The sequence below is a fragment of the Diabrotica virgifera genome, chromosome 1, assembly GCF_917563875.1.
Source record: "Diabrotica virgifera virgifera chromosome 1, PGI_DIABVI_V3a".
NCBI classification, from domain to species: Eukaryota; Metazoa; Arthropoda; class Insecta; order Coleoptera; family Chrysomelidae; genus Diabrotica; species Diabrotica virgifera.
The window spans coordinates 295,754,209-295,781,285 of record NC_065443.1 but is presented as its reverse complement, the minus strand read 5'-3'; the positions used below and the strand labels follow the sequence as shown (position 1 = coordinate 295,781,285).

Sequence of the window (27,077 nt, the reverse complement as noted above, 5' to 3'; positions counted from 1 at the left end):
CAGACACTGACAATCAGTGACAATTTTAAATAATTATTTGACATGAATCGGGAATATTTTGAATTGTTGATTAAATAATATTGATATACGCTGTGAGCTCGTACGTAGAGGGGATATTTACAAATTCGCGAGCGCCAGTAGTGGCAAGTCTGTAAACGTTTACCGGAAATTTGACATAAATGCCAAAGTGATTAATTTAAAATTAAAATTAAAAACATTAATTATAAAAAATATTAGTTGGTCAAAGCTGTGGTATATATTTTTACCTTAAATATACTTACGTTTTAAATACTGAATTTAAGTTTTTTTAATGTTCCGTAATATGTAATTATAAACTAATATTAATCTTAGCGCCATCTACACGATAATTGTGAAAGTATCCGAAGTAAGAAATTCATATTTTATCAATAGAACGTCAAAATGGTTAGCAAAATCTTAAAAAAATCGATTACAATTTAATTACTTTTTTGCGTTGTAAATATTAAGCGATAACAATTAAATAATAAATTTAAAAATTACCGGTGAAAGTTGAATTAGTAATCCGCCAGGAGCGACACCAGCGAAGCTCAGAGTATAGTATATTTGATAAATAATTGATTTAAAAGGTGAATTTTATAAAAAGTTATTTATTGCGTATTATTTATGGAAGGTAGAAGCAGAGAATACATCAAGATATATTCTGTGATCCAAGTATTTTGTTGTTAAAGATGTTCAAAATTGTAAGCGTTCCATGTATTAAAAAAGTTTTCGTTAAAAGTTATTCCGTTTATTAAAAAATCACTTTAACACTTTTCCTCTTTTCTCGATTGAGTATTAGTTTTTGTTGTAGGTACATATAAATTATTACAATCACTGAATACATAGCTAGTGAAAAAATTATCACATTTATTAACTGAATTAATAATTTGCAATTATACAAATAATAACAGTTATCCAAGAACATTCAAAAGCCATCTCTTTAAGCTAGTTATGACATTGTCAAGTAGAATGACATTCTAGTAGTATGTACTCGTACATATCCAGTAATTCACAGTGTGAATTTTACTACACGTAATTTGCCATGTAAAGACAGAAAAGGTAGGGATAGCCGTAAAATATTTGCGAATTATGTACCCATGGCCTTAATAATTGTTACTTGCCGACTTATAGTTAAAAATTGTCATTTGGATGTTACGTAACGTTCAGGTAGGGGGAGAGGGTACATAAAAACGCTACATGGGTGACACGGAGGAGGGAGGGTCCAAAATCTTCAAAAAGTGCGTTATATGCTTGAATGCCCCCTTATCTTTGTTTACATTACACAAAACATTGTGATATTTACAAAAATTATAAATGGCAATTCTGGAAATAATATCAATAGTTCCTTGTCATTTACATTCCAAACATTAAAAGCGATAGATGAAAATAATTAAAATAGTTCAAAAATTACTGATAAAGAATTTCTAAACAATTAATTCTCCGTTTTTCTGTGACGGAATAGAAATGTCACAGGAATAGAATTGGACCAGTGCATTTAGCACTAAAAACACCGAAATACTTGAATTGATTTTTAATTAAAGCACGTAGAGAGCTAGAACTTTTTGATTTGTGTTCAGAATGATGCCAGGAAAAAAGTCTACAGTAAAAAAATGGCTGAAAATGCATAGCTGCATTTTAAAATGCATAAACAAAATTTTGTAACTCGGGGGATTTTGGGGTCACTGCCAGTGGCGGCTGGTCAGAGGAGGCAAGGGATGCTTAGCCTGCCCATAAATTTTTTACAAGTGCTACACTGTTTTGTTTACTTTGCTATTTTGCTTCGCTTTAGAAATATCGGAAAAAGTTATTTGAACAAGTTATTCCATATAATATTCTAACCCCACATACCAAATTTCATCACAAAATTCGCACTTTTAGTTTTTTCATTATTTGTAGTCAGGATCCTAAAATCGCAGAGGAGGCTGCTGGCCGGAAAATCTCATTTGCTAATGCTCCGCGCAGCCCAGCAGCGTTTAAGCATGTAGTTTAAGGAGACCCGGTCACCTTAGAGCTGCATTATCGCTTAACGCACACGCTGCCTGGAGATTGGGCAAGGGCACGGTTCTTATGACATTACTACGGTTGCCTAAATCGACCAACAAATGAACATTAAGGGTGCGATTACGTCACGAGAGTGTACTGTCATTTGAATCGTAATATGATTTTTTTCGAATCCTGAGAAAACCAAGTATTTTAGAAAAATTTAAACGCTGGATGAAAGATTACATTATTACCGAGGGCGGAAAGCCCCTTAGAATAAACAAGCAGTTTCTATTGAATGAAATATTTGAAATTAAATATCACACTTCTCTTTTATTTTCAGCCCTGTAACTTATTAAAATAAACATTATAGAAGTTTTCAGGGACTTTCGGCCCTCGGTAATAATGTACCTAGTCTTTCATTCTGAGTTTAAATTTTTCAAAAATATTTATTAGTTTTCTCAGGATTCAAAAAAAAAATGAATAAATACAATTAAAACACATTGAGAATTTTGATATGCGTCAAAATTTTGCATTAACTCAATGTAAAATTCTAAACTGTTGAATTCCAGCTTCCCTAATTATTTTACATCAAAAGACATTAGAAACTATTTGTAGAGGATTGAAATCTGTATTGAAAACAACTGTTAAAATTGGTCTACGTGATTAAACATTTTCCAAAATTTTGTAAAAATGTAATACATTTTAGTTTTCAGCCCAAACTTAGGTCACACACAATGCAATAATGTTCACATTTTTGAACTGTCAATATTTTTATTTTATCATCTATTGTTTAAAAACAATACAGTTGATAAGATACCCTCAGTTGCGGAGAAAGTATTAATAATAAAGATTTTTTATTCAGTCAATGGTGTGAGCACTGTCAGTTAAATAGTAACGTGTGCCCTAACTTTTACACGCATACCTATTGTGGCAAATGTATCATATTTTTCAAAAATTTGGAATGCATTTAAATCGTAGAACAATTTTAACTTTTGATTTTAATACAGATTTTAATTCTCTACAAGTATTCTCTCATGCCTTTTGATGTAAAATAATTAGGAAAGCAGGAATTTAACAATTTAGAATTTTACATTAAGTTTCCTATGGCCCTTTTTACGATTCACCACCCGGTATAAGATAAAATGTGTACTATTTGTCTTATTATTTCATAATAACACAAATAATACACATATATACACAATAACACACATTCAATGATCGAAAATCATTTAAAAATATGGGAATGTGAACTCTTGTGACGTAAAGTCAAAAATATAAGTCTCCCCACCCCCGTCGGTCAAGGCAACCATAATAAAGTCTAATAACCGTAGGGCAAGGGCGGCTAATCGGCCAGCAGCCTCCTCTGCGATTTTAGGATCCTGACTACAAATAATAAAAAAACTAAAAGTGCGAATTTTGTGATGAAATTTTGTATGTGGGATTAGAATAATATTTGGAACAACTTGTCCAAATAACTTTTTCCGATATCTGTAATGCAAAGCAAAATATCGGTAATTTACCGTGTTTTTGGATTCGCAGTCGGCGTAGGCCGCTTTTAGAATTAAAAAATTCAGTTGAGTATCTTAAAAAATGTGAACCTTCAACCTGAATGGACTGCAAAACTTCAAATCTGTATTTATTTTGATATGCATATCTACTTACAGAGATAGAATTGTTAACAAATAAACGACACAAACTTTGGTAATACACCTTTACAATTAGACTAACTATTTTTAAAATGATATGATATTATGAAATTGTGAATTATGATGATATTATAAAATGTAAATAAAAAATGGCCAAAAAAATGGGGCCTTAAATTAGATTTTTTTGGCGGACTTTTTTTGCTGGTGCAAATTTGTCTAGATATTTTACAGTTAGGTATAGCCTCATCTATTGTAAAAATCACGAGCCGCCACTGGTCACTGCTAAGGGCGCGTCCATACTGCATGCTGGTTTCCGAGTCAGAAAGCCGATACCGAGTCGGTGTAGCTAAATCCTTCGTATTTAAATGACCCGTGTTGAGCTGCCCCCCCCCCACTTGCAAAAATTAAAAAACAAATAGCCCTGATTTATGAGCTATTTATGAGCTCTCATATTCCGCAAACTAAAAATTTTGAGCTCGTTCCACTGAGCAGGAATTTAATACCCTTACTTAATTAATACCCTTATTAACTTTAATACCCACTACTTAAAAATAGGAATATTGAATCGGTTTTTGCGGCAGAATTACGAGCTATTTATGAGCTCTTGAAATTATATACTTTCGATTTTTGAGCTCATCCCCTTCACCCCCAAACAACCCTTTAATTGATTTAACTTAAGAGAAAGATGCGGAGAAAACTTAAAATATATCGTATTGCGGATATAATTCATATAGCTTATATACTCTAAGAATAAACTATTAAATCAAGAGCATTTCGATTATTGAGCTACAACCCCTTCGCAAGAAAACCACCCTATCTTCCCGGCTTAAGAGAAAGTTGTACTTAAAATGCATTAAACTAATTATTTGGCGACTACATATCATTTAATAATGTATAACCTTCCAAATTACGCGCATTTAGATCAGTAAATTGCAATTTATTTTGTATAGTGCAGTCACTGAAGGTAAAAATCAACGATTACCTTCAATTTCGGTGAACCTTCATCGATTTTCACGAAAATTGGTCAGTAGTTAGAGGATACGTCAAGAAACAAAGGTGACATGGTACCACCTTGCGCCTTTACCCTGAGGGTGGATACCGCCCCTTCTCGGGGGTGAAAATTATTTTATAAAAAATAAATGCACAAATCAATAAAAGAACAAATTAAAAGCAAAATTTATTATATAAAGTTAATAAAATAAGTCAATACTTTTTAAGTTATTAAAGATCAAAGATTTTAATTATTTGTGAAAAAAATGCATGTTTTGAAGAGGTTTTTTGTAAATCACTGAAAAACTTAAAGTTTTTACAAAAAAGTTAATAGTAGTTTAAATCGTATAGCTTATATTCTAAGAATAAACTCTTAAATCACGCGTCTTTCGATTATAGAGCTACAACCCCTTCGCAAGAAAACGACCCCATATTCCCGGCTTAAGAGAGAGTTGTTCTTAAAATAATTTAAATTAATTATTTGGCGACTACATATCGTTTAATAATTTATGAGCTTGCAAAATATACGCATCTCAATTATTGAATTGCCATTTTCTTTCTATAGTGCAGTCACTGAAGGTAAAAATCAACTATTACCTTCGATTTCGGTAAATCGCCATTTATTTTCACGAATTGACAATAAGAACTTGGGGTTTTAGCCTGGGGTATATGTCACCCCTTCTCGGGAGTGAAAATTGCTTAATTAAAAAAATTGTAAGCAAAATTTGTTATATAATGTGATTAAAATAAATCAATACTTTTTGAGTTATTAAAGATCAAATATTTTAATTTTTGGAAAGAAAATGCATGCTTTAGAGCGATTTTTCATAAATGACTAAAAAACTGTAAGTTTTTACAAAAAAGTTTTCATCACTAAAATTGAAGCTAATAAAAAATATAATAAATTGCTTACTTGAAAAACACTTTAATGTTAATTTAAAGTAAGTTATTGGTAATTAAATGTATATTTTTTCCGCGCCTGTTCAAATCTAAGGGTTCAAGCTTAAATAACGGGAAAGAGATGCATTTTATAACACTTAGGTACTAAATACTTGTCAAAGTACTTAGAAATACCTATGAAAAATAAGATCCAGAAAAAGTTGATAGTATCAAAATCCGCTCACCAATTTTCGTGAAAATGAATGGAGATTTACCGAAATCGAAGGTCATAGTTGATTTTTACCTTCAGTGACTGCACTATAGAAAGAAAATGGCAATTCAATAATTGAGATGCGTATATTTTGCGAGCTCATAAATTATTAAACAATATATAGTCGACAAATAATTAATTTAAATTATTTTAAGTACAACCGTCTTTTAAGCCGGGAATATGGGATGGTTTTCTTGCGAAGGGGTTGTAGTTCAATAATCGAAAGGCGCGTGATTTTAGAGTTTATTCTTAGAATATAAGCTATACGAATTAAACTACTATTAACTTTTTTGTAAAAACTTACAGTTTTTCAGTGATCTACAAAAAACCTCTTCAAAACATGCATTTTTTTCACAAATAATTAAAATCGTTGATCTTTAATAACTTAAAAAGTATTTACTTATTTTACTAACTTTACATAATAAATTTTGCTTTTAATTTGTTCTTTTATTGATTTGTGCAGTTATTTTTTATAAAATAATTTTCACCCCCGAGAAGGGGCGGTATCCACCCTCAGGGTAAAGGCGCAAGGTGGTACCATGTCACCTTTGTTTCTTGACGCATCCTCTAACCACTGACCAATTTTCGTGAAAATCGATGAAGGTTCACCGAAATTGAAGGTAATCGTTGATTTTTACCTTCAGTGACTGCACTATACAAATCAAATTGCAATTTACTGATCTAAATGCGCGTAATTTGGAAGGTTATAAATTATTATATGATATGTAGTCGCCAAATAATTAGTTTAACGCATTTTAAGTACAACTTTCTCTTAAGCCGGGAAGATAGGGTGGTTTTCTGGCGAAGGGGTTGTAGCTCAATAATCGAAATGCTCTTGATTTAATAGTTTATTCTTAGAGTATATAAGCTATAGGAATTATATTCGCAATACGATATATTTTAAGTTTTCTCAGCATCTTTCTCTTAAGTTAAATCAATTAAAGGGTTGTTTGGGGGTGAAGGGGATGAGCTCAAAAATCGAAACTATATAATTTCAAGAGCTCATAAATAGCTCGTAATTCTGCCGCAAAAACCGATTCAATATTCCTATTTTTAAGTAGTGAGTCAGCCCCCCACTAGGGTATTAAATTCCTGCTCAGTGGAACGAGCTCAAAATTTTTAGTTTGCGGAATATGAGAGCTCATAAATAGCTCATAAATCAGGGCTATTTGTTTTTTAATTTTTGCAAGTGGGGGGGGGGGGGGGCAGCTCAACACGGGTATTTAAATGGGCCTGTCCAAAATGCACCAGCGCGCTGACAATTAAATACTAATGATAATTCGCACACCGATTCGGCGCTGGCTGTCTGACTCAGAAAGCAGTGTGCACTATGGACAGGCCCTAAGGCACATCATCTGCATGTTCGTGGGTTATCGGCACTAATTTGATATAAACAGATTACTTGGAGGTCTTTGGAGTCTCTGAATACGAATACGCCATCATAACCGACCATGGAACACCTGGTGCCCAGGATAAGGGCGGATTTATATGAGGACGGGGCGTAGAACAATAAAAAGGGCACCTTACCGGCACTCACCGGTGTCGCCCCGTTCCGTTGTACTATAAACGTGCCCCGTAAAACAGCCGGTGCCGTCCACATCCTAACATAAATCCGCCTTAAGGCACTTTATCTTCTGGAGTTTCGAACAGATTAAGCAAGAAACCCATTATGGACGCCCGGCTCGGCACAGCCCGGCACGGCACAGGACATGTCGGCACGTCCAAAAACCCATTTGTAACGGCCTGCACGGCACGGCATCGGAAAAATGATCATTTGCCATGGAGACCTCGTCGGAAGAAGAGGTTATAATAGTAAGTGAAATTTGTACTGAGATTGAAACAGACGAAAATGCAAAATTACGACCGAAACATCGGTTTTGGGTTAACGAAATATTAAAAAAGAAGAGAATACGGCGATTTTCATCATCTTTTCCTGCATAAAGATGATCCAAAATTTCTCAAATATTTTCGAATGTCTCAAACCAAATTTTATATTTCCATAGGTATTTCAAAACAAACATGCGCTTTTCTATTAAAAAATTAACATATTTATGTATGCTTATGTCATGCTTATACGTTACTACCACCAATTACGACGCTCTGGCCGTTCGACTTCAACGGATTTTATTCTCCTCGGAGAATTTCGGCGTTCCGCTTGCGTGCTGGACTGTGCCGAACCGAGCTGACCACTCATAATGGGTTACGTTGCATTTAAATCTACACAAATGAATTTGGACTGTCATGTGCCGTGCCGGGCGTTCATAATGAGTTTCCTGCTTTACTCAGGAGGTTTTTGGTGTTGCTGAAAACGAATACGCTATCAAAACCAACAACCGGATGAACACCTGGTGTCTAGAATCATGTCATCTTCTGGAATTTCGAGGAATTTCGGCACTAAATTGATGCAAACAGATTACACTGAAAGCTTTTGAGGTTGCTGAACGCGAATACGCTATCAGAACATACCCCCGGAAAACCTGGTGTCCACAGTCACTGCTAAGGCACGCCATCTTCTGCAGTTTAGAAGGCTTTCGAAACTTAATGCATGCAACTAAATTAATAGACGGTTTTTGGGGTCATTGTCGACCCCGGACCACCTGGTGCCCAAGGTGACTGCTAAGGCATGTTATCTTCTGGAGTTTAGAGGGGTTTGGGCACTAGGTGTACCAGGGGTCGGTTCTGATGGCGTATTCTTGTTCAGCGATCCCAAAACCCCCGAGTAATCTGTTTGCATCAATTTAGTGGCGAAAACCTTCGAAAATCCACATGACGTGCCTTATCAGTGAATCTTTGTACCAGGTGCTCGGTTATGATGGCGTAGTCATGTTGAGTGACTCCAAAAACTCCCCGAGTAACAAAATATGGCCCTTCAGATACTTATTTTGACATGTTTATGCACCTTTGGATAAATTGTATGCACCTATATGCAACTATGCATTGTATGTATTGTATATAAAATGCAACTATTCATTTCTATCCATTTTTTCTATTGTAGACTTTTTCCTGACGTCATCCTGAGCCCTGAACACAATGCAAAAAGTTGCAAGTTTCTAGGTGCTGTATTTAAAACTCGATTTATTTTTTCCAAAGTGTCCTGGTCTAAATAATTGACGACCTGCAGACTAAGCAGTAATGTATAGTTGATTGAAATCGTCAGCGTCAGTAATGTTATGCGTTGTCAGCCGAAATCACATCCTCCTGAGTACTCATGTAGGGGAGACCGGGGCAGAACGGGATACTTAAGAAAGATAACATAGAAAGAAAACTAAACTGTGTTTAATAACTGAATAACTGAAAAATAACAGGAACACTTGCTATTAAACTTCATATAACTTACTTTATTTATAATCCAAATTGCTTAGTTATTTGGCTATGAAGAACTTAACTTATCAGTACGAAATTCCCATTTTGCCCCGGTTACGGGACAAAATGGGAAATGCTACGGGGCAAAATGGGAATGTATTTTAGTCAGGCTGGCAGAGGTAGAGATTTAAAATTTCCGGAAAAATTGGGTGCAGAAAAAAACCTGTTTTTTTCCGGAAAAAACAGGAAAAAAGGAAAAATATGGAAAAATTGAAATTTGTTACAATATATACATACCTACTAAACAAATTCTGCATAACGTATCAACATCGATAAATTTAGTAGAATCGGATGTATCTATACTATCAGGAGTGCCTTTTGTCTCTAAGTATATAAAAGACACAATATTAAATATTCCCCAACAAGTTGACCAGACTAGTTCTCTTATCGAAAGCTTGCTAAAATATGTTGTAGAACGCTACGAATTTTGTTCTAAGCCGATTCACTTTCAGCCAATCTTCTTGGTGCTCGCTTTAAAGAAGAACAATTGAATGAAGACCAACTAATGAAAGCTATAGGCTTATATTTCTGAAATGGCCCATTCACTAAATATATCTATAGATATAGGGAAGGTGGTGGCAAATCTGGCCCAATTTAGAACAAAATTTGGATTCTATTTGATCGAAATTCTTTATGGGATAGTGCGAATAGTACTCATCCCGTTATATGGTGGCAAGGTTTGTGCACATCGCAGCCACTTATGCCAATTGCCTCCCGAATTTTAGATGGATCTCCATCTTCCGCCTCTTCAGAAAGAAACTGGTCTTTACACTGCCTCATACATACAAGCAAAATAAATATAATTATCACAGAATAAAATTCAGAAATTGTTGATATGCATTTAAATTTGGTTATAAACGAAAAACAGATATTCATTTATGATGCGAGACCAGATCCACTTTTAGAAGAGACTGACAAAAATCATGTTGTTTTATCCGTCCAGGATGATGAGGCGGAGATCGAGTCTGAATCAGATGCTTGGTCTGAAGATTCAGACTCAGATGAAAATATACCACTGAGCGCTTTGGTTAAATAATGTGCTTTCTACGTTTGAAGTTTCGGTTTTCATACTTTGAATTATTAGATAATAATTATAATTTTTGACCCCATATACATGTTTGTACTTATATCTTAGATATCATTATTACAAAATATATTTAAACGAGTTTAAAATTGATACTTTTCAACTTTCAAGTCTCTATGAAAAAATATTTAAATTTTCCCATTTTTTCAAATGGTGGTGATATGTTAAATCTCTAGGCAGAGGTCACAAATATAAGCACCTTCGTCTTCATCCTCAACACCTGCGCATTAATTATGAGCCCATCCATGGCAAACACTACACACTACCCATCCTTCAGTTGACTGCAAATATAAGTATCCACAGTAGATGCAACCACAATCTTTCGCATTTTCTTCTGATGAGTCAGTGTCCATCTTTGGTTAGGTTCTTCTTAAAAAGTTTAAATGTTGTAAAGTAGTGGCAATATAAGATGGGATAGTCCCATCTTGCACCGACCGCTTTGCCCCAACAGACATCTTTTCAAATAAAATTGGTCATTTCTAACATAAAAGATATAAAACGGTTCACAGTACCCAATATCAAAATTCAGTATCTATAATATTTGAATGAAAAACGTGATAAAACTTGCTGACTCCCCTTACAGCAATTCTATAAATATCATCAAATTTTTTAACAAAACGAAAGAAAACGGATTTTTTGTCTGTCAAGAAGCATACTACGTAACTAAAAGTTTCTTTCTAATGAGTGAAGTGAGTCAACCCACGTTCGTTCGAATGGCGCTATTGCCGATATTATGACGACTATAAGTTATGTACACCGATGCATTTCCCGTTCTGCCCCGAGCCTAGTTATGCCCCGGTCTCCCCTACACTAAAATATAGCAGACGATAATAGTTTTGTAGTATTTCCGGCACCCACGCTATAATAGTACAAATTTTTAATCCATTTAAACATTTAAAAGCCCCTCTGAACATATAAAGGATGCCAAATTTATCGCCTTCCCTTAAATATTATTATTAAAATATCGTTCATTCTTAAGGAGATATTTAAGAGAGATACATAACTTAAACTTGTCCCCCACATTACTCTTGTATGCAAAAAATCCGATCACAATGTAAAGGCAAATAAATTAACCCACCGGTTATCTCAAACAAACCTTAGCGTACACGTACATAGGAACTAGTTTTGAATGAGATGCTCGACACATGGGCGTAGGAAGAGTAGCGAGCAAGAGTTTCAGATAAAATTAATTTCGAGAAAAAATAAAATTTTGTATGGTTTGATGAAATGGTAAAACATCATACTATTTAATTTCAAGATGTTATTCATTTTTTTATTATGTATTTTAAGTGATCATACCTTAAAATATATTATTTTTGAGGTACCTTTCTTGGATGGCTTTATTTGAAATATCACAAGGAAATAGGTTCAGAACAATATTCAGTACCTAGGTATATCAGATATAGAAAAGGATGTATATTGCTTTCGACACTATTATTTAAAAGGTTACTATACTCTGTTTTTAAACCAGGAGTAATTCAAATTTACGCGCCGTAATCCTTGTTTGTAATTGGTCCAACCTCAGGTAAGTTTACTTCACTGTTATTAAATTTTGAGACTATTGGAATTTGATAGGTTAATTAAGTTATATCGGCGATTTTTTGTGTTTTCTGCGTTATTCCTTTAACTTTTAGATTTTTAGTCTGCTTTTACAAAAAAAAGTAGTTTTTATAACTCTTTAGCGAAGTATTAGTATAATATAATATTTATGAATTACTTTCGAAGGCCGACATGATCGACCAAAAAAAAAAAAAGATGTATTTGGTGATTTTTCTAGTGACTTTCTTGGGTGTGAATCTGTCTTTTTAGTTTACTCCTCCTGGTTTAAAAACAAAGCATAGAAGCAGAAGAGGAAGATTATATATTATATTAAATGTTTCAAATGAAAAGACGAAGGTGTATAAATTCTATAGGTATCTAAAACGAGGTGCGAAGAAGAATTTCACATTTTCCAGGACAATAACACCTTGTAGGATTCCACTTGCGGATCAAATAGCGCTGGGCTCATAGCCACTAACTCCATTAACAATGGGTCTTCCTCACCAGTAAATTTTATTTCGAACGTTATTATTTTTTATAAAAAACCCTGTACAAATCGGTGTCACAACAGAACTGTCGCGCAGCGACCGACTTCACTACTGGACCTCGATTTTTGACCCTTCGCTTCGTTATCGATCATTCGCTATCTGTACAAATACGAAGCGAATACGTTCGATAACGAAGCGAAGGGTCAAAAATCGGGGTCCAGCTCTTGTAGGAGACCGAGGAGATACAGATATGACAGACGAGCGATAGTCGTTTGTCGCTTGTCTCGGTCACGGGCTACAGAACGACCCTGATATAGGTAATTGCATTGAGAGCAGACGTAGAGAGACCACAATCGGTCTCGCCTGTCTCGGTCGCTTGTTGCGGAATGGTACCTCAACCGTGTCTTAACAACGCCGAAAAGAAGAAGAGCGCGGCCAGATAAATAAGAAAGAATAACTCGACACCCGAAAAGAAGAGGACGGGCTGAAAGTTAAGAAGGAAGAAAAACTATGCCAACAGAGAAGAAGAAGAGGACAGTCTGACAGCTAAGAAAGAAGAACTGTGCCAGCCGATTTGATAGATAAAAAAGAAGACGAATTAACAGACGGAAAAGAAGGCGAATTGACAAACGCAAAAGAAGAATTGGCAGTTAGCATGACAGCCGACGGCCGTGGAAAAAATTTTACAGCCTAAAAGAAGAACAGCAGTGGGATCAGAGAACAACGACCACAACGACTGTGGTCGTTGTTCTCTGGTGGGATTACGAACACTCGATACGAATTGTATCCGCCATGTTTTACCATAGCGCCTTATGGTAAAACATGGCGGATACGATTCGTATCCAGTGTTCCTAATCCCTATGCAGGACTGCCATATTTGGGGCGGGACTTTGGGATTAGTGGGTTGGGCTTCTAACGTCAGTGGGCGGAACTTTGGGATTAGTAGGTCGGGCTTCTAACGTCAGTGGACGGGGCTATGGGTGTCAGTGGGAGGAGCATTTTACGTCAGAATGGTAGTGAAAGGGGTGTCTCAAGTGGCCTATACTCTATTTTATTATACCTATAACATAATTTAACTGTTCCCTATATTTGACTCACATTCAAAAATTATAATAAAATGTGAGCTACTAGAAACTTGACAATGTTTAGCATAATAAATCACATATAGTCCATCCGCTATAACTTTTCCCATGCGGTACGATTCATTTTCAATCAAATTAAGTCAAAACAGAAAGTGAAACGTACGCCGATGTGTGTAGTATATAGTATACAGTATACAAAATGTATATACACATCGACGTTCGTTTCAATTTATGTTTTGACTTAATTTGATTGAAAATGAATCGTACCGCATGGGAGAAGTTATAGCGGACGGACTATATTATATATAATCAAATATATCATATAAATATATATAATATAATAATATTATAATATAATGAATATATATAATCAAATATATATTATACATAATCAAATTACTATTTTAAGTATGTGTACAAGTTCTCAATATATCTCATTAATTATTATTCATGTCACTCACTATTCACACAATCTTCTTCCAATATAATACATTATTTTTGTATACAATAAATTAGCTTTAACGCTACCATTAAGAGTGCAGAGGCAAATATTTTACGACTATCCCTACTCTTTCTGTCTTTACACGGCAAATTACGTGTAGTAAAATTCTCACTGGTATAAATATGTAAACATTACTTGACAATGTCATTATTAACTTTAAAGAGATGGCCTTTGGATGTTCTTGGATAATTGTTATTGTATAATTGCTTAAATTATTAATTCAGTTAATTAATATGATAATTTTTTCACTAACTATGTATTCCGTGATTGTAATAATTTATATACTGTACAACAAAAACTAATACTTACTCAATCGAGAAAAGAGGAAAAGTGATAAAGTGATTTTTTAATAATATATTGTTACTATGGAACGCTTACAATTTTGAACATCTTTAACAACAAAATACTTGGATCACAGAATATATCCTGGTGTACTCTCTGCTTGGATCTTCCATAAATAATAAACAATAAATAACTTTTTATTAAGTTCACGTCTTAAACCAATAATTATTGATTAAATACACTATCAATATTATTTAATCAACAACTCAAAATATTCCCGATGTCATGTCAAATATTTAAAATTGTCACTGTCTTGTCACCACATTCTATTCGACTCAGTGCGTTGTATGACAAAGATAGCGAATGTTCGATTTGGAAAATATCACCACGGACATGGTGTCCATTTTTTTTCGAATGCTAAAAAAACTAATAAATATTTTTTTAAAACATTTAAACGCAGAATGAAAGACTAAATTATTATCGTGGGCCGAAAGTCCCTTATAATAAATAAAAAGTTTCTTTTGAATGAGATATTTGAAATTAAAAATCACACTACATTTTCTCTTAGTTTTTCACCCCTGTAACTTATTAAAATAAACATTATAGAAGTTTTCAGGGACTTTCGGCCCTCGGTAAGAACGTAATCTTCCGTTCTGCGTTTAAGTTTTTCAAAAATACTTATTAGTTTTCTCAGGATTAGAAAAAAATTAATCCCATTTAAATAGCATTGGAGCCGAAACTTTGTACCGATCCCCTTAACTGATTAAATATAATAAATACTGTTAAAGAAATGCTTAACAGCCCTACAGAGATCATGAAAACTATATCGTTTTTAAAAACTACTCAGCTATACAAGAAGATTTAATACCATAGTCATTAGTTAAAGTTATATAATTATTATATGTTTTCGTTATTTAATTATGTATTTAATGTTAGTGTTCTTGTACCAATGGCCATAGTTGTCGAGGTACTTTATGTAAATAAAAAAATATATAATAAAAACATTTAAATAATCAGTAAACATTTTTCTTCTTTTATAAAACTTTTAGAGCACTTGGCAACATTGCAGAGCGTCACAAAAAACCATTATTCAATTTCTATTCCAAGAATGTATGCATGATTTCGACAATTATATTCACGTCACACACTATCATAGCCTCGAATATTTTCAATAACCATTACATAATTTCCGCCTACATTTCTTCCTAGGATATTTTTTATAGTTGTTATCTATACTCTAAAAATGTATTCCACATGTTAACTCAACGATGTTTTGTTCATATTCGCGTAAATAAAATTCCCGACAAAATATCAATACACGATAAGAAAAATACGTTAAAATAATATTGCAATGTAATTTTATAATATAAACCCTAATTCCAAGCACATTCCCCGCCCATGGTCACAGATGTCCTCAGTCCGCGATACTCGCAGCAGCATGCAGCATGACGTTACCTTCTACACCTCCTGGCGTTTCTGTACTCCTGATACAAGCGCGCCCAAACTCAATCTCTAACCGCTCGAAATTCGCAAAAAATCTACTTTCTGAATTAACTATTAATATTTTCCACCAAAATTTATTTATGGTATCGAGCAATTGAAGAAATTTTCCTCAAGTTTCAATATGGGGCAGGAAAAGATGCCTGAAAGTCTTATCTACTTATATGTGCCTGCAAGCTGTTGGTATGACTGACCGACTCTACTTACAGTGTTTCTGAAGCACAAAGTAACAATAATTTATCTAATCCAATAAAAAAGAACACATTCATACACAAATAATACTGTTTTTGTTTAAAAATGCATATTTACTTTTATAAACAGATGTTTACTCATGTGAGCAATGTTGGGGGTGGGGGTAGTTGCCCTAAATAACTAAACAATGTTTTAATGATGTGAAGCATAAATTAACATAAAACAAAACTGAAATGAATCTAAATCTTAATAGGTAATTACCAACACAAAAAGTGAATGCAATTTGACGAATTTTCGTCACACAAAATTCCTTTAAAAAAAGCTAGGAAAACCTACTAAAAACGATGATAAACGTTAATTCAATAACATTAATCGAATATGCAATTCTTTAAAAGGCATAATTCATTCTTTTTTATAGACGAAATATCCCAGAACCAAGTTGTTTACATTAACATTCTCCCTCATTATTTGGAGGTTGTAAAACGTGGCAACAGTGCAAAAAAGGTTAATTTTCACAATTATTTCTCAAAATGATTGTTATAAATAATCATTTGCCAACGTTTGCAAAACTCATTTATGATAGAAAAACAATAAAAACTATGTTTAAATCGAGTAGAGTTGTCCTCCCCTACAAGGAAGCAGACAATGCAATTGTAACAATATGTAGTCCAGATTGGTAGGAATAAAAGGACATAACCGTGATCGATCTCTGTGAAGAGCCCTGGGAGGTGGTTTTCGTATGAAACTAACCAAATTAGTCACGTAGACCACATTCTTCCCATATCTAAGAACAATACACAATTTGTATGTGAGTTGAAGAATGACTGTGTTTTAGGACTACAAATTTGTTTTTTTAATCAATCTGCTTTAAACATGGCGACGTAAATACTAAGCTGATAATTAAAGTGTAAATTTTAAGATCCCTAAAAACTGAACTGCACTTAACTACATATTGCAAAGGGGCTGAACCTTCCTCAAGAATTTTTACCTTGACAGCTGTCACCTGACGGGCTAGATTGGCCAAAAACGCTGGAATATACTTATTTTATTGCATTTATCGTGTGTAAAACAGAAATCGAGACCATTTTCTCTCATAACTTACCTTTACAGCAGCAGCTAGCTCGTCCTTATAGTTAAACTCAGGGTACTCGTCTTCATTGGATTCGGGTAAAATAAGGGTGATTCGCGCAGTTTTGGTCACTTTTTTTATCACTTTATCACTCACTTTTTGCGTTTCGAGTGTATTCAGGACGACACGTTTGATTTCTGACATATTTCATTACAAATTTTCACTAAAACACTACCCGGTTTTGCTTCAACATGTTTGAAATGCACTACACTCAAACAAGCACACGAATTCAAAACTTTTAGCTTTGCGCATAGATGTACGCAATGCATGGCTTTTGAATGGATAGGATAGAAAACAATTTGAAAAGTGTGACACATGGCTGTACAGAGGGAAGCACCATATTCTAAAGAAATCTGCAAATTACATTTATCATCTGACATTCAGTAATGTTCCTACCAGTAGAGGACGCCATAAGGTTTATATCTAATTCCTAATAATTTTTTTACATGCAGGAGGACATTGACTTCAACATGAGTTTATCAAACTCAAAAATTTATTATAGATTAAAAACGCTTATGAATATTTTTCAAATTTGGCGAATATGCTTTATATATTTAATTACTATTATGACAATTAGATTTTGACAAATTTCATCATTAGCCCATGAGTCCACTGCTGAACATAAGCCTCCAGTAAATAATTCTATTTCACCCGATTGCCTTTATCCAGCATCAATTTATTTGTTGTTATTTGATTTTAGCAACATTTTACAATAGGTATATTACCCCAGGCTGTGGGTGAAAAAACGTGATATAATTCAGGAATTTTTGAAACCTATCAGGTGTTGTAAAGGACGGTGCCAGGAATAACTTCTACTAAAATGTAACCAAAAATATTGTGCGCTTTTTTTTATTGTGATTTTCATTTGTTAAATTTGCAATTTTTAATGATTTTTAATTTTGCAGCTTAGGATATTAATTTTAGAGAAAAACTTTTTAATACAAAGTTGTAGTAAATTAAAAAACTACAATTTGAGGTATGGTAAGTTTCATTTCGTTAATTGGTTATTGCAAAACAGCCTGCGAAAGGTCCAAAATGTCCGTTTTTTACAATTTACATTATTTATTGTACAAATAATTTTTTTTTATTTTTTAAAACTTTAAAATGAAGATCTTTGAATTCCAAACATAAAAAAAAATTGTAAAGCCAGATTAATGAATTTGTTGCTTAGATATTATAAATTGTTTATCCCAAGAGGTCAAATGTCGAAGGCTATAACTTTTTGAAAAAAAAATCGTAGAGAGTTGGTGAAACATCCAATCTCCTTCTAAAGAGTTATATTTTTATATTCTGATGTAAATAAATGCGTAAACCATTTTTAAACCTCTTATTTTTGGGTTTGAAAATAAGGGGGCAAATTTCGTTATAAACATTTAGAGCTGAAGCGGCCCTGTATATCCTATGAGTTTCTAACTTACAGATTAGTGTTGCTGAAGACGAAACGAAGATTAATAAAAAAATAAAAATTTTCTACAACCAACTGAAGCCGAGATAATTGTTTTTTTTTCTTAAATCTAAGAAATTAAGAAATTATTTTACAGGCATTGACTAAAGAAAGACTATATTATCTTAAAATAAAAATTATTATAAAATATAATTACATTTAATTATTAAAAATTATTTTTAATATCGGTGCTTTTGCAAGCGGCCGAATTTTGCAAATCGCTCGGAAAATTTTTACGTAACTTGTATTAAATTTTGACAGAAAATAATTTAATAATATTACCAATATAATATACAGTCTATTCACCACTGTATTGGTTTTTCTTGATGAACTTTTATATGTGAAATCCAAAACGAATAGTCACTACAAGAAGAAAAAGTTTTATATTGTATATCATAGTAAGAAGTAACATTATTATTATTAAATTTATATAACAATGAAAAAATTAAAAATATAGTTATATATTTCATATATTATGTATCATTTTTGTAATATTATTTCTTCCGAAATGAAATTTCACATATAAAAGATTATCAAGAAAAACAAATACAGTGGTAAATAGACTGTATATTATAATGGTAATATTATTAAATTTAATACAAGTTACTTAAAAATTTTCCGAGCGCGCGGATTTAAAGCGAGCCTGGGCCTCGATTTTTGACCCTTCGCTTGGTTATCGATCATTCGCTATCTGTATACTAAACAGATACGAAGCGTATACGTTAGATAACGAAGCGAAGGGTCAAAAATCGAGGCCTGGGCGATTTGCAAAATTGGGTCGCTCGCAAAAGCACCGATTTTAAAAATAATTTTTAATAATTAAATGTAATTATATTTTATAATAATTTTTATTAAAAATGAATTTTTGAAACCTATTAGGTGTTGTAAAGGACGATGCCAGGAATAACTTCTACTAAAATGTATCCAAAAATATTGTGTGCTTTTTTTTATTGCGATTTTCATTTGTTAAATTTGCAATTTTTAATGATTTTAAATTTTGCAGCTTAGGATATTGATTTTAGAGAAAAACTTTTTAATACAAAGTTGTAGTAAATTAAAAAACCTACAATTTGAGGTATGGTATGTTTTATTTTGTTAATTGGTTATTGCAAAACAGCGTGCGAAATGTCCAAAATGGCCGTTTTGTACAATTGCATTATTTATTGTACAAATAATTTTTTTATTTTTTAAAGCTTTAAAATGAAGATCTTTCAATTCCAAACATAAAAAAATTGTAAAGCCAGATTAACGAATTTGTTGCTTAGATATTATAAATTGTTTACCCAATATGTCAAATGTCGAAGGCTATACCTTTTTGAAAAAAATCGTAGAGAGTTGGTGAAACATCTAATCTCCTTCTAAGGAGTTATATTTTCATATTCTAATGTAAATAAATGCGTAAAACATTTTTAAACCTCTAATTTTTGGGTTTGAAAATAAGGGGCAAATTTCGTTATAAACATTTAGAGCTGAAGCGGCCCTGTACGTCCTATGAGTTTCTAACTTACAGATTATTGTTGCTGACGACAAAACGAAGATTTATAAAAAAATAAAAATTTTCTACAACCCACTGAAGCCGAGATAATTGTTTTTTTTTTTCTTAAATCGTAGTGCCTTTCTTTCTTTCTTCCGTAGTGCCTTCTAAATAACAACTAATATAAATTATTTTACAGTCATTTACTAAAGAAAGACTTATATTATCTTAAAATAAAAATTATTATAAAATATAATTACATTTAATTATTAAAAATTATTTTTAAAATCGGTGCTTTTGCGAGCGGCCCAATTTTGCAAATCGCCCAGGCCTCGATTTTTGACCCTTCGCTTCGTTATCTAACGTATACGCTTCGTATACTAAATATACAGGCCTCGATTTTTGACCCTTCGCTTCGTTATAGAACGTATTCGCTTCGTATCTGTTTAGTATACCAGTATACGTAGCGCATACTTTAGATAGCGAAGCGAAGGGTCAAAAATCGAGGCCCAGGCTCGCTTTAAATCCGCGCGCTCGGAAAATTTTTAAGTAACTTGTATTAAATTTAATAATATTACCATTATAATATACAGTCTATTTACCACTGTATTTGTTTTTCTTGATAATCTTTTATATGTGAAATCTCATTTCGGAAGAAATAATATTACAAAAATGATACATAATATATGAAATATATAACTATATTTTTAATTTTTTCATTGTTATATAAATTTAATAATAATAATGTTACTTCTTACTATGATATACAATATAAAACTTTTTCTTCTTGTAGTGACTATTCGTTTTGGATTTCACATATAAAAGTTCATCAAGAAAAACAAATACAGTGGTGAATAGACTGTATATTATATTGGTAATATTATTAAATTATTTTCTGTCAAAATTTAATACAAGTTACGTAAAAATTTTCCGAGCGATTTGCAAAATTCGGCCGCTTGCAAAAGCACCGATATTAAAAATAATTTTTAATAATTAAATGTAATTATATTTTATAATAATTTTTATTTTAAGATAATATAGTCTTTCTTTAGTCAATGCCTGTAAAATAATTTCTTAATTGTTATAAATAAAGGCACTACGATTTAAAAAAAAACAATTATCTCGGCTTCAGTTGGTTGTAGAAAATTTTTATTTTTTTATTAATCTTCGTTTCGTCTTCAGCAACACTAATCTGTAAGTTAGAAACTCATAGGATATACAGGGCCGCTTCAGCTCTAAATGTTTATAACGAAATTTGCCCCCTTATTTTCAAACCCAAAAATTATCTCGGCTCCAGTTAATCGTAGAAATTTTTTATTTTTTTATAAATCTATTTTTCATCTTCAGCAACAATAATCTGTAAGTTAAAAACTTATAGGATGTACAGGGCCGCTTCAGCTCTAAATGTTTATAACGAAATTTGCCCCCTTATTTTCAAACCCAAAAATAAGAGGTTTAAAAATGGTTTACGCATTTATTTACATCAGAATATAAAAATATAACTCTTTAGAAGGAGATTGGATGTTTCACCAACTCTCTACGATTTTTTTTTTCAAAAAGTTATAGCCTTCGACATTTGACCTCTTGGGATAAACAATTTATAATATCTAAGCAACAAATTCATTAATCTGGCTTTACAATTTTTTTTATGTTTGGAATTCAAAGATCTTCATTTTAAAGTTTTAAAAAGTAAAAAAAAATTATTTGTACAATAAATAATGTAAATTGTAAAAAACGGACATTTTGGACCTTTCGCAGGCTGTTTTGCAATAACCAATTAACGAAATTAAACTTACCGTACCTCAAATTGTAGTTTTTGAATTTACTACAACTTTGTATTAAAAAGTTTTTCTCTAAAATCAATATCCTAAGCTGCAAAATTAAAAATCATTAAAAATTGCAAATTTAACAAATGAAAATCGCAATAAAAAAAGCACACAATATTTTTGGATACATTTTAGTAGAAGTTATTCCTGGCATCGTCCTTTACAACACCTGATAGGTTTCAAAAATTCCTGAATTATATCCTGAAATCGACCTATTTTTTACCCACGGCCTGGGGTATACCGGGTGTTTCATTAATAATTGTCCATATAGTAACTGGAGAAACCTTAGCACAAAATACGAAGATTTAACGCAAAACACTTAAATAAAATGTGGTATCTTACTGAGTTACAGGGTGTTTTATCTAAAAATTTAAAAACTGTTTTTGCTCAGCATTTTAAAACTATTCGATGTATCCTTTTCATACTTGGCAGTAAGTGCGACTGCTATACACCCTACTAAATTAAGATAAACAAACGGTTTTGGCTACTACCAGAGGCGTAAGACAGGGGATAGTGGATGGTTGACCCTTCTCAAAATTTACGCCACTGAATGAATTACTATTTTAGTGACATTTTTAGATTCTCCAATACTTTTTACGTAAATAATATACTCCTCCTTGGTAACGATAAAATCATTAGTTTTCGAGATATTTGAAGTTAAATATGAAACGGCACATATGAAACGGCATATATGGTTCATATGATTAAAATTTAAAAATTATTTGTACCCAGTACTTTAAAACTCTTTGGCGTATCCTTATCATACTTGGCAGAAAGTGTAGGTACTGTACACCCTACTCAATTAAGATAAATAATCGTTTCTAGATACTACCAGAGGCGTACGACAGGGGGTAGTGGCTGTTTGACTCTTCCCAAATTTTATGCCACTGACGAAATTGCTATTTTAGTGAATTTTTTTGATTTTTCAATACTTTTTATGTAAATAATATACTCTTCATTCGTAACGATAAAATGATTAGTTTTCGAGATATTTGAAATTAAAAATGAAGCGACACAATACATTAATCAAAATAACCGTGTCGTTTCATTTTTAACTTCAAAGATCTCGAAAACTAATGACTTTATCGTTACGAATGAAGAGTATATTATTTTTATAGAAAGCATTGGAGAATCCAAAAATTTAACTAAAATAGCAATTCCGCCAGTGGCGTAGAATTTGGAAAGGGTCAACCATTCACTATCCCCCGTCGTACGCCTTTGGTAATAGACAGAAACGTTTGTTTAACATAATTTAGTAGTTTGTACAATACCTATACTTCCTGCCAAGTATGAAAAGGATACGTTGAATAGATTTTAAATGCTGAACAAAAATAGTTTTTAAATTTTTACATAAAACACCCTGTAACTCAGTAAGGAACTACATTTTATTTAAGTGTTTTAGATTAAATCTTTGTATTTTGTGCTAAGGTTTCTCCAGTTATTATATGGACAATTATTAATGAAACAGCCTGTATATGGCTCTTCTCAGAGCCTTTTGTTACGTGTTTTAGGTATGTCGAGAAATATAGCAGGCAATTTGAGATAAGTTTGACAATTGCCAGTTGCATTAGCCTAATATGCACATGCAATGAAATTAAAATGATATTTTCCAGATATAAACTATAAAAAGATATAAACTATTTTTCACGCATTTTGAAAAAATGTAAAAACCTTGAATTATCAATGTCTGTCTGTCCGTAGGTAAACACAACTCCTCCGCCTCAACTGCGTCGCAGTCGCCGATATCCGATATAGTACAAGCGATATATTATTCGACGCGCCTTGGCAAGGGGAGAACAAATGTGTGGCATTCCATAAACAAGGGATCTACCTGTTTTATGAAATGATCCCTTGTTTAAGTAATTATTCACATCTCGAGCAGTAGCACCCCCGCTGGTGGTTAGATATAGCTGGTGCTATACTATATTAGACAATTTTGGCGTTTGTGGTTGTGAATATATTAGTAACCTAAAGGATGATATTATACAGTGTCAGATACAGAAAGATATTTGCCAATATGAAACATGCATTTATTCTGCCCCATTTACTCAATTAAAAAACAGAGGCAGTGTTTAAGATTGCAATTATACAAAAATATTAATGATAAAAGACATTTTTAACAACACTCAAAGCGTTGATTGATATATTGAGGGATATTAATATTAACATATTAATATTTCAATCAACGCTCAAAGTTAGTTGGCTTCAAACTGCTCAATTAATTCTCCTTTCCTGAGATCCTGTCTCTCCATGGTCTCGTTCAGTTCGTTCCTTCATGATTTTTTGGTCTACATACAAAAATATAGCACTTAAATTCTTTTTTAGTTTGCTATCCAGATTCCAGATAAAGAAGACAATTCAACAAGCCTTAAGAAATTAAAAAAGTTGATTATATAAATTCTTAATGAGTTACTCCATGTTCTTAGTTTGACTTCTGATGTAATGATGTCAGAAGACTATTTTGTTGTGAGTCTACAAAGTCGATATTGTTCTCAATAAATATTATTCATCCCAATAAACCAGAAACTTATTCAAGCAAGTGGAAATAAAAGTTTGAGTATTAACGTATTAACACAAAATTAACTTACTCTGATTTCAGTATATCTCTGTACCTTTTACTTTTCTCGTAGAGAGGGCAGCACATTATTCAAAGAAATATTCAGAATAAATTAACATTTAACTTGATTTTTAAATTATAATTAAGACATTTTCATTAGAAAAGTTTAGTTTCATAATTACCTCATTATCAGCTATCAGGAAATAAAAAGTGCAATATATGACAAAGTTTAACAAGGAAAAGGTAATAATAAATTGGCGAAGTTAGATTTCTAACGGAACAACTTACTAGTTCGAGTATTACCGTGTAGAGGGCACAACAACACTTTAATAGAAAATATTCAAATAGGTAATCTGTCCTATTCTATTTTTAGTAAACCTGTCCTATTCTATTAGAGACAGAGCCGGCCCGAGGGCCGTGCGAGCCGTGCGCCCGCACAGGGCGCCAAGGGTTTGGGGCGAATTTCCCCTCCAAACAAAAAAAAAAAAATTAAAAAGCGATCAATTATTTAAAATGTCAATTTTTTAAGCCAATTATTCATTCATTTATGATGAATCAGTAATATTTCAGAAAGCTTTAGTCAGTTTTAATTTTATTATAGACAAAAAGACATAATTGTATGTGTGGCAGAATACTGCGCACCCCGCGCCATTTCTTCTACTGAGCGATGGGGGACTGGCGCGGTGTGTCGCCTTGCTCTCTGCATTGTGTGCAACGTGCTTTTTAAATGTAGTCAAGACCAAAAAAGGCTAGACGCATATGCAAGAAATATAAAGACAAGTTTGGCCAAAAAGTTAAAAGACTTCCGATTCATCTGCTGCTTAGTAACGTGGCATATGATTTTGTTTAATATAAACCTCATAAGCAAGAAACTTCAAGAGGTTGACATGGACATAGCAAACTCTCTTGCTTTGGTTTCTTCAACGAAGCAATTTTTTCAAGAAACAAGGAGTGATGAAGGATTCAACAGAATATTAGTCGATTGCAGGGAAGTGGCCGAAATGATTGAAGTTGGCCCAGCATTTCCTAAAGAAAGTGAACTGTGGCCGAGAAAAAAAAAGAAAATGTTTTCTTATGAATCAAGTGATAAAACAGTTCTTGATCCTGAGATCGTGTTCAAAACTAAATTCTTCTACGCGGTCTTGGATCAATGTATCTTTTCTCTGGGAGACATATTTGAGCAGCTTCAATACTATCACCAACTGTTTGGGTTTCTACATTCAAAGACCACAAGTGATGACAAAACCTTATTAAAATGCTGCTAGGACCTACACATTGCTCTTACTGATGGCCAGCATAGTGACATTGATGATCACAATGTCGAAAAAGAAGACAAAGGCAAAATCAAAGGCCCAGTTGACATGTTGAGCTACTTAGCAGACAACGGATTTGTAGAGGATTTTTCTAACCTGTGTGTAGCACTGCGAATCCTTCTTACCCTCCCAGTGTCTGTCGCGAGTGGAGAAAGGAGTTTCTCCAAGTTGAAAATAATAAAAAATTATCTGAGGTCTTCTTTGTCGTAAGACAGATTGGTGGGACTAGCTTTGATGTCAATTGAGTTTGCAATGCTCGAGGAAATTGATGTTTATGCAATTGTAAATGAGTTTTCCCAAAGAAAATCTAGGAAAGTTAACTTTGTTAAGGAATAACACTTTATGTCCAAAGCTCAACATTGTCATTTTTAAGTTTAATTCATTTTCAAGTTCAATTCCTATTAACTTAAAACTATTTTTAAACGCTTTTATTTAGTTCAATAGTTTGCGTCAAATTTTTAGACGTTAATTTGACTGCCTTTTCTTTAATGCAAATGAATGAAAATTTGCAGACATATGCATTCGCAGTAACAATACACGAATAGTCAATAAACAAATTTTTTCATGTTTATTAATTGTTTAAATAAAAAAAAACGATTTTAATGGAAAGCGCTTAAATTCTCTTGTTTTTTTCAATGTAAAAACTTGAAACTTTTACGTATTGTATAGCTAATGATATGAACAATACATAATTTTACTTTTTACGTTAATTGTTTACGTTGGACTTCATTAATAAACAATAAAGTTTCAAATTTTTTGCCGATTCCGACTACTTTTCATGTTAGTACATCATATGTTTTATACATATTTTAATAAACATGACGATATATTTTAATGTTTGAAAAGTGTAAAACTAAAAAGTAAAAAATAAAAAAATACGAAAAAAAATTTTTTAAGAAACGCTTTTCTTTAGTTATGAGTGACTAAAATTTAATAAAATATTATAAAAATAAAATATTATAAAAAAATCAACTAAAAAGCAAAAAATAAAAAAAAATGAAAAAATCTAACACATTCGTTAAAGAAAAGCGTGGGGCGAAAACCGTTAATTCTATGAACACGCGCCACGCTTTTCTTTGACGAATGTGTTAGATTTTTTCAATTTTTTTTTATTTTTTGCTTCTTGGTTGATTTTTTTATAATATTTTTAATTTTAGTCACTCATAACTAAAGAAAAGCATTTCTTAAAAGTTTTTTTTGTATTTTTTTATTTCATTATTACGTTTGATAAATAATCATAGTCATGAAAATTGTATAACCATTCTCCAAACTGTATTCAGGATTTGTAAATAAAATCTAATTGTATTATTTGTCAACTAAGTTCAAATAAAACATGTTGTTGTATATTATATACCTTACTTTTACAACCATGATTTTCCTATAAAGTTGTGCCAATTGTGGGGGGGGGGGGCGCCAAAATAGTAATTCGCACGGGTGAAATATTACCCACGGGCCGGCTCTGATTAGAGATAACGCAGGAGTGTGCTGGTGCTAAGAAGTATATTATCCATTTTT

General features: G+C 32.5%; 1 protein-coding gene across 9 annotated transcripts in view; it reads right to left on the bottom strand.

Moving 5' to 3' along the window:
• The window catches only part of LOC114340356 (uncharacterized), an 80,502-nt gene extending 63,272 nt beyond the window's left edge, over window positions 1-17,230 (bottom strand). For all 9 annotated transcript variants that reach the window (XM_050652048.1, XM_050652063.1, XM_050652070.1 and 6 more), the window contains exon 1: window positions 16,922-17,230. In XM_050652048.1, coding sequence (XP_050508005.1) covers window positions 16,922-17,092 — 171 coding nt within the window. In that variant the 5' untranslated portion in view covers window positions 17,093-17,230. The remainder of the gene's footprint in view (window positions 1-16,921) is intronic.
• Between the last annotated feature and the right edge of the window lie 9,847 nt (window positions 17,231-27,077).